Raw genomic sequence first — 9,578 nt, forward strand, 5'->3', positions numbered from 1 at the left:
GACACCACAGAAAAATGGTGTTGTTGAACGAAAGCATCAACACATTTTGACTGTGGCAAGGGCCATTATGTTCCACGCCCAAATACCTAAGTGTTATTGGAGTTTTGGAGTGATCCACACAGTCTATTTGATAAACCGAATTTTCACACCTCATTTACATGAAAAATCTTTGTTTGAAGTACTGCATAAATCACTTCCCCATATCTCTCACCTTAGAGTATTTGGTTGTTTAGCATATGCAAGTACGATCAAGAATAGCAGAACAAAATTGGACCCTTGTTCAAGAAAATGTGTTCACCTCGGTTTCGGGAAGGGTACCAAAGGTTATGTGCTTCTTGATCTGATTTTAAAAGAAATTTTTGTGTCTCGAGATGTCATATTCTATGAAAATCATTTTCCATATATTGCTTCATCTCAGTTGCCTACTGATTCTCACCAAGAACCAGCTTTTCAACAACATCATATGCCCCACGTCATGCATGATTATGATTTGTTTGACCACCACATAACCGATCTGCACACCTCTGCTTCCAATCCACTCCACACTAGTCAACCTGCACCACACATACACATCGCCACACAGTCCACAGATATTGAATCCTCGATTCCAGCATTGCATGCACAACCCACACATTCGAACATTCAACATCACAATATATCACCATCTTCTCACCCCACACCGAGAAGATTATCACGCATTAGTAAACCACCAGCATACTTAAAAGATTATAAATGCATGAATATTACTAATAATCACAATAGAGAAACTACTTCCAATTAATGACATCACATCTCAAAGTTTTTATCATACAAATCTATTTCACCCATGTATAGTGCATACTCATTAGCTATCTTAAACATTGAGCCTAAATGCTATGAAGATGCCATACTTGAACCTTGTTGGCGAGAGGCCATCCAAGCTGAATTGGATGCTCTGAATGAGAACAAAACCTGGATATTGACTTCCCTTCCGAGTGATAAGAAGGCGATTGGTTGTAAGTGGATCTTTAAGATCAAATATCACCCTGATGGTAGTGTTGAGCGATACAAGGCTCGTCTCGTGGCAAAGGGGTTCACTCAAGTCTCCGAAATTGACTATAAAGACACGTCTAGTCCCGGTATCAAGCTAGGAACACTGCGGGTTATTTTTGGCACTGACTGCTGTCAAGGGATGGCATTTGAATCAAGTTGGCATTAATACCGCCTTTTTACATGGTGAGCTTGATGAGGAAGTGTATATGAAACCCTCCGAAGGTCTTGCGATAGCTCCAGGTCAGGTTTGCAAGCTTGAAAAGTCTCTATATGGGCTTAAACAAGCTAGTAGACAATGGAACTTCAAATTGAAATCTGTTCTGCTAGAGTAAGGATATAATCAGTGTAAATCTGATTACAGCATGTTTACTAAATTCCAAAGTACTGGTTTTATAGTCATTTTGGTTTATGTTGACGATTTAATGTTGGCAGGGGACGACTTGTTTGAAATTGAAAGGGTGAAACAGACTTTGCATGACAGATTTTGGATTAAGGACATTGGTGATCTCAAGTTCTTTCTTGGCTTAGAGGTTGCTAGGTCTTCAAAAGGCATAGCTTTATATCAGCGAAAATATGTTCTAGATCTCTTGCGGGACACAGGTTTTGAGCATTGTAAGCTTGCCTCCACTCCCATGGACTATGGGGCAAAATTGAGCAAGGGTGATGGAAATAGTCTGCCTGATTCCTTCGATTATAGGAAAATTATTGGAAAACTGTTGTATCTCTCAAACACAAGGCTGGATATAAGCTTTGCAATTGGCAAGCTCAGCCAATTCTTGGATTGTCCCACAACTAATCACTTGCAAGCGGCACATAGGATCTTCAGGTACATAAAGAACTCTCCAGCAGCGGGGTTGTTCTTCTCGGCCAATTCCGATCTATCTCTTACTGGATTTTCTAATTCTGACTGGGCTGGATGCCCCGACTCGCGACAATCGATTTCAACCTATTGCTTCTATGTGGGTTCCTCCATTGTCACTTGGAAGAGCAAGAAGCAAGTAATCGTCGCAGCCAGGGACGGATCAACTCTTTAGGGTGTGGGGCAAATGCCCCTACTAAATTTTATTGAGTAGTATATAATAATAATATTTATTTGTCCCCATTAAATTATTAAATTTGACCCCACAATAATTTTTTATTCAACTTTTGATACTTGATAGCCAATTTAAGAACTTCATATTAGATATCCATTATAATGATCAAGTTTTAAATTTAAATAAGATTGATGTTCTTTCTTAGAAATCGACTCGAAAGAATATTATCTATCCATTTGTATTTTCTTTTAAAATTAACTTTAGTTTTTCTCATAACAACTACACTAATTAAATGAACCTTTTCAAATATGAATAATATAATCAAGAACTAATTGTATGAAAATTGAGTTTTAAATGATTGTTTAACGACATATACAAAAAAAGACATTTTAATTATATTGTTAAGGTTTTAAAATATGAAATATAAAAAATTAAATTTAAATTATATATTATTATTTAAATTACTATTTTAGTATTTTAATTTGTAATTAGATATTTTGAAACCTAATCATATTTTACAATAACAAAATATAATTATAACAACAATTATGCTACGCATACATAAAATAATCACTTGTACAGAATAAATCTTAAAATACAAATTTTAAAATACAAAATACACATTAAAAATAAGTTAAATGATATATGTATTTATATACAAATTTATAGTAAATAATTTGATAGCTAATTTTTTTACGTAAACGTAATATTTTTATTATAAAAATTATTATCATGTTATATATATTTCGCCCCACTATCAAAATTTTCATAATCCGTCACTGATCGCAGCTTCTTCCTTTGAGGCAGAGTATCAGACTCTTACATTGGCCACTAGAGAAGCTCAATGGCTTAGTTATGTGTTGAAAGACTTAGGAGCATTTCTTGGTAAACCTGTGAATTTGTACTATGATAGTAAATCTGCCATTTATATTGCTACTAACACAATATTTCACGAGCATACAAAGCATATTAAGACTAATTGTCACATTGTGAGGGATAAATTGCAAGAGGGTTTAATTCATCTTTTACCAATTTCTACACATAAACAAATCGCAAACATCATGACTAAGCTTCTGGCACTAGAACCGTTCAGCACATTGTGTAGCAAGCTTAGATTGTTGGACATTTTTATGCCCAACCCTCCCAACTTGAGAGAAGATATTACCTAATAGATATAACATAGTGCTGTTAATTGTATTATAATGAGTTAATCCTTGCTAACAAAAAATGATCTATACGACTTCGCATTGCCAGTTGACACATCCCGCACGCTATATATATATATTAATGTATGTATGCAGTTGGTTGCTATAAACAATTTTTGAGGACAAATAATAATAAAAGTTAACATTTTTTACTTATTCTCTTCATTGGTTGCTATAAACAATTTTTGAGGGCAAGTCATAATAAAAGTTAACATTTTTTACTTATTTTTTTCATTGGCTGTGAGTCTAAACTTGCTCACCTCTTTCCTCTCGCACCTTCAACTCATTTTTTTTTTGAAAGTTAGTTTTATTATTCAACCCAATAATTTTGATATCATCTTAAATAGCTTAACTCAATGCTCCCACTACTTGTTAATATAATTCGTTTTGGCATTCTGAACACCCAGTTTTATTTTTTATAGTAAGGATGATAATAAATAAAACATTTTATATTGAGTATTCGTAATCACATTTTTACAAGACATATTTTATTTTTCTCTCAAATCGATGTGAAACTTCACAATCAATAAAATTTTTTACTAAACTTAAATGATTATACATGCATTTGGCTAAAACTAAAGATAAAATGGCAATTATTTAAAAAATATTAGTGTGACTAATTTAGCCACCAATAATCATAATCATAACTTCACAAGGATAAATTTAATTAGTTTAGCGTAATATAATGTCCCACTTAAGACTCCAAAATTAGCTTAATTACTACTAGAAAATTAGTTATTACAGACGGATATTTCTGATGAATTTTATCCCACAGAAATACAGACAGAATTTTAGAGGAATTTTTTGTCGGAAAACAAAAAAAATGAATTAGCATAAATTACAGACGGAAAAGAGAATCCGTCGATAATTCTGTCGGAAAAATTAACTTTTTTTTATAGAAAATAGTTACAAACAAAAAATCCGTCTGTAATTAAATGAACAAAAAATTACGTTTTATTAAATTATTACAGACAGATTTTTCGTCTGTAATTTAAAATTTTCCGTCAAAAAATATATTGAAATTAGGGTTGTCACCCATAGTTCCTCTATTCAGTCACGATCCTTCTACTTCTCCACACTCATCTCCTCCAAATGCTCCGTCAGTGGCGCCTCTCAGCCTTGCACCGCCGTCGCACCGAAGCTCCGTCACACTCCTTCCCGGATCTTCTCCCTGTGTTGCTCGCGTCTCTCCTTTCAAACCCTAACCTGCAATCTGCTAATTTAGCCAAAGTTTGGAGGTTAGATTTTCAATTTCATGCAATTAATTTCTCTTATTCCAATAGATCTTCTCTGTCACACTCTCTTCGTTCCTTCTCCTCCTCCGCCGCCGCCTCTGCTGCCATTGTTCGGTCGTTCGCCCACTACCTCGCACCACAACAACCACCACTAGAACCACAAGTTTCTGGATTCCAATACCTTCTTTGGAAGCTGGCAGCCTCCGTAGGACCCGAAGGAGGCTGAGGCGAAGCTGGCGATGCTCCGAAGTGGCTACGCGAAGCAGGTGAAGGAGGTTCGCAATCTGTACATCCACGAAATGGAGCTGCTTCAGATCGAGAAGGAGCTCAAGGACGAAGCTTGCAGAGAATCCCTTAGAGTTGCCAATGAGGAGCGCAAGAAGCTCAAGGCCGAAGCTGCGCAGATTAGGGCTCCGAAGCGAATTAAAGATCGCACAACAAGAATTCAGAGAAACACTCGTGCGTTTTTCTTTTTCTTCTTCCTTTCCCTCTATGAATTTCGCTGTGCACACCAAGTGTTCGATGGTTTGCTTATTTGTTGGTTTGAGCTAACATGCACATCAAATGTTTGTTAATTAGTCTCACTGGATAATAAGATAGATATATGCACATCAAATGTTTGCACTAAATGCCTGTGATTCGATAATTTTTTTTCGTTGTTTCATTTGCACTTTCTGATAAAGAAGTTGTTTGCAGCTATTTGATGGTCACAATGGAACTGCTGCTGCTATTTATGCCAAGGAGAATCTTCTAAACAACATTTTAAGTGCAATTCCTTCAGATCTTAATAGAGATGAGTGGATAGCAGCATTGCCCAGGGCTTTGGTTGTAGGATTTGTGAAAACTGACAAAGATTTTCAACAGAAAGGTATGACTAATTATTTCTCTTGTAGTATTTGTTCCAGCCTTTACTAATTATTTAGTTGTGTGGCAAATTGAAGTACTTCTGGAATATTCTGAGTATTGCCAAATGCGCTTGCACATGCCCAATTCCAGAAGTTAGCAAATTAAAGAATAAAATGGTAATATTTATCTAAATCCTGTTGGTGGATTGCAAGTTGCACTTCCTGTTACTTAAGCCATAATGACTGAGATTATTATTATCCAAATAACAGAATTTCTATGGTGGTGTATATTAAGGAAGCATATGATTCATTATTATTTAGTTTGGTACTCATAATGTTTCAGGTATATTGACTATCTGTTTTTGGGAGATTATGTTGATAGAGGACAGCACAGCTTGGAAACCATTACCTTGCTGCTTGCACTTAAGGTAAGCTACTTCAATTATATTAATGTGTATATGTAGTTGTATTTTAATTATTATTTTTGTTTTTATCTTTATAACCGATCACGTACTACCCTTGTGATTCTGCAGATTGAGTATCCTGAGAATGTTCACCTGATACGTGGTAACCATGAAGCTGCTGACATAAATGCACTATTTGGTTTTCGTATTGACTGCATTGAAAGGATGGTACGGATGGAATGTGCATATAGTCGTTAATTGGATTTAACTCTAAATTCTATTATTCTACAACTAACTAGTGTTCCTATAGGGGGAAATGATGGAATGTGCATATAGTCATTAATTGGATTTTCTTTTTTTTGTTTATTAATTGGTTTATTATGCAGTTAAATCTAAAAAGGTTAATTGGTTCATTTGTGTAGCTAAGTTTTGTTCTTTTTTTTTTTTGTTTATGCAGAACAAAAGCATTGCTGAGTGTGGTTCTTTAGTTGTAAGCACTCCAAATCATTGAAAAAGGTAATTCATGGATTGCATATTTTTTCATTTGAAAATCATACTAGAATAATATAATTTGATATGAGAAGCTGTTAATGCTCTAGCTTGATTTATATTTATAAGAAATTATGAACTGATTGATTGAATACCTTATCTGCTTTTGCTTTGCTGCTGCTACCTGACTCTGTGTTCCAATCTTAGCCTCAGGTGCCTTCTTCCTGTATTTGTAGAACTTCTCTCAAGAGCTTCAAAAGCTTGAGGAGTATCGCATGAACCAGAAATCCATTGATTCAATGGTACCTATATATACAACTCTCTTATTAATGCTTTTACTTTCTTTAATTTTTGTTGTCACATCACATGGTATTCTTGATCTTCTTCTTTACATTATTCATTTTCATTGGTCATTGCATTTCTTGCAATTTCTATTGTTAGGAATTAGGAATGGACATTAGAAACCTTGCTTACTTCACTTTTTGTCTGCACATTATTCAGTTGAATGGAACTTATAGGGTGATTACATCAAAGGCCAAGTAATAGGGTATCTGGATCAGTTTGGCACTTCACTTCCTGTTAAGGTGATCAGAAATTGCAACAGAGATTACAACAAGTGTAGCAAGTAGCAAAACCTTTTACACTGATTCCAATGGACGCGATTTCATCGAAAGGGTATGCCTAATAGGTTGATCAGTTGATTTAGAGTTCTCAATATGAATGCCTAGGCAAATGTATTATATTATGGTATTCTGATTTGTTGCTAAAACGGTGCATTTTACAGATTCGAGACTATAAAAAAGACTGGAAATTGCAAGTAAATCAACTTGTTGCTGGAAATTATTACCCTGTATGTTGTTCTGTTGAATCAAGTCTGTTGCAATTATGCTAATTCCAATACACATGAATGATTATTGAAATCTAGTTTTTTTGTTTCAGATCAACCTTGGGATTTACCTGAAAGATAAAAGTAAAGAGCTCTCTATATTGGTAGATAGGTCTGTGGGGGGATCCAGCATCAAAGATCGGCAATTAGAACTAATTGTTAAATTCCTCTGAAGTGAGTTGCCCCATTTCTACTAGTGCATTGTATAGCTTATTGGCTGATTGAAAATAGCTTAATTGTTCTTAGTTGGGATCTATGGAAATCATTACTCCTTGCCTTGTATATTAGAATTGTTCCTAGTCCTAGTCCTAGAAATTGATTTTGCAACTTCTAAAAATTTTTGTTGGAAGTCCATGAATTAAAATATAGAGAAGGCCAAATTTTTATTTTCAACTTTTGAATTGAGAACTAATTTACTAGTTTCATTTCATGGCAAATTAGTTCATTCATATGGTCCCTTTAAGCTGCTGGAAGCACCCCACAACTGATGGCAAGAAGCATGAGCACCTGAAATTGCTTCTGTGCAGATTGAATGGAGCGTCAGTGTGACTCATTAAGGAATGTTGATTCTGCTCGTATTTTAAATCCCCAGCACCTTTTACTGCTGATATCAGGCAAGAAGTGTAGCCCTTTTCCAATTGCATTAAGAGATATAAAGCAACACGACATTACTCAAAGCATGCGCGGGATACTAGTTGATTGGCTTGTAGAGATTTGCATAATGTAATTTTTCTCAAATAATACAATGTTATGAATTATAGCTGATTAATTTAGTACGGTTGAACAATACACTGAGGATTATAGTTGATGTATTAATACACTTCGTTTATGTTTTGATAATACGATGAATTTTATTTTTTGAAATATTATAAATATTCGAATACAAATTAGATAAAAGTTTGTATTAAATTTATATTTATTTTGTATGAAAACAAGTTTATTTTACAATTAGAAAAATAAAAAAATTCTATTTTACCTTACAGACGGATTTACAGACGAATTTTCTGTCTGTAATCAGAACGTGGAATGATTTTTCAAAGTTCAAATTACAGACGAAAAATCTGTCAGAAAATTCATCTGTAATTACAGACGAAAAATTCGTCTGAAAATTCGTCTGTAATTACAGATGGAAAATCCATCTGAAAATTCGTCTGTAATTACAGACGGAAAATCTGTCGGAAAATCCGTCTGTAATTACAGACGGAAAATCCGTCGGAAAGTTTGTCGTCTTTGGGAAATGGATAGAAAATTTTCAGAGAAAAAATCCGTTGGTAACTTGTAAAAATCTGTCTGTAATTTTTCGACGGAAAAAATCCGTCGGTAATAATTTCCGACGAGACTTTTACAGAGGGACAAAATCCGTCGGTAATTTCGTCGGTAACCAAAAATCCGTCTATATTAAAGACTAAATTTGTCTATAAATCTATCTGTATTAATCAATTTTCTAGTTGTGAATATTCTATTTAAAGGCATCTGAAAAAGAGAGTGTACTTCAAATCTTCAATAAACCTATATGTTTATATGCATTAATTAGGTGGCTGCAATTAGCTCTTGTAGACTACCTAATGATGACAATTCCGAAGTCATATGTACTGTAAAGGATGGTTACTTTAGAATATTTCATAATTATCACTACAACTTTGTCCCCTTGTTTTTCAAAGGTTAAATTGATTACTTTCCATAAATAAACGCTACAACATAATTGAACTATATAAAAATGTTAATGAACTCTCTCGTAACCATAATGGAAGGAGTAATTGATTCTAGGAGTGAGAGCATAAAGCAGATATGAATAGTTTAAGAATAATACTGTCCGTCTAAACCTTTTTGTTAAATAAATTTAATTAAATTAATCTAATTTAATAAAAATTAGTTATGACTAATATTATTTTAAATTTTATTATTTAATTTAGTTGGATTTAATTAATAAAAATATCTAAATCAAAATCAGAGCTACAAATTTTTTTAAAAGGGACCAACATAAAAATATAAGTTCAAAAGAGAGGGAAAAAATTAAATAGAGACGAAACTGACAAATTAAAGACTTAGTATGTACACATTATTAATTTAGGAGGCCATTTTTCTTTCCCATTAAAATTAACGTAGCTGCGTCACTTTCTAGATGTGTAGCATAATTCAGACTTCAAAGAAATTTTTGGAGGGGCCAAAAAATTTAATAAAAATAATTAAAAAATTATATAATAGTATTTATATTAAAAAAATTTGTAAATATAATTAGTTTTAAATTTGTTATTAATACGTGCAATTATATATAGTTAAGGTTAACTAAAAAATTAAAGCTGATTTTGGTTAATTAAAAATTTGGCTTAAGTTAATAAATCAAACTGATTTTAAATGATAAAATTAGTTATTAATTGGTTATAAAATTAATAAATTAGTTTTAAAAAATAATAGGTTTTTTTACAAAAAAAAAACTATTTTTTGCAT

At 33.3% G+C, this 9,578-nt stretch overlaps 1 protein-coding gene across 6 annotated transcripts; it reads left to right on the forward strand.

Annotated features, from left to right (window-relative positions):
- Window positions 1–4,317: 4,317 nt before the first annotated feature.
- On the forward strand, window positions 4,318–7,994 carry LOC110276625 (uncharacterized). Of its 6 annotated transcripts, XR_008003716.1 has the most exons (10): window positions 4,318–4,965; window positions 5,203–5,374; window positions 5,448–5,528; window positions 5,695–5,779; window positions 5,885–5,983; window positions 6,213–6,271; window positions 6,452–6,546; window positions 6,746–6,919; window positions 7,029–7,094; window positions 7,184–7,994. XR_008003716.1 is itself a non-coding variant. In XM_052255043.1 (5 exons), exons 2-5 carry the CDS (start codon window positions 4,873–4,875, stop codon window positions 5,910–5,912), a joined length of 378 nt encoding a protein of 125 aa, XP_052111003.1. In that variant the 5' UTR covers window positions 4,318–4,509; window positions 4,662–4,872; the 3' UTR covers window positions 5,913–5,983. The 6 variants fall into 6 exon arrangements, 2 of the variants coding, with proteins under 2 accessions (XP_052111003.1, XP_052111002.1); XR_008003717.1 differs by lacking the exon at window positions 5,448–5,528 and having other exon boundaries at window positions 5,885–5,918; XR_008003718.1 differs by lacking the exon at window positions 5,448–5,528 and having other exon boundaries at window positions 5,885–5,918; window positions 6,213–6,245.
- Window positions 7,995–9,578: the final 1,584 nt, after the last annotated feature.

This window comes from Arachis duranensis, chromosome 10 (genome assembly GCF_000817695.3).
Source record: "Arachis duranensis cultivar V14167 chromosome 10, aradu.V14167.gnm2.J7QH, whole genome shotgun sequence".
In the NCBI taxonomy this organism is placed as follows: domain Eukaryota; kingdom Viridiplantae; phylum Streptophyta; class Magnoliopsida; order Fabales; family Fabaceae; genus Arachis; species Arachis duranensis.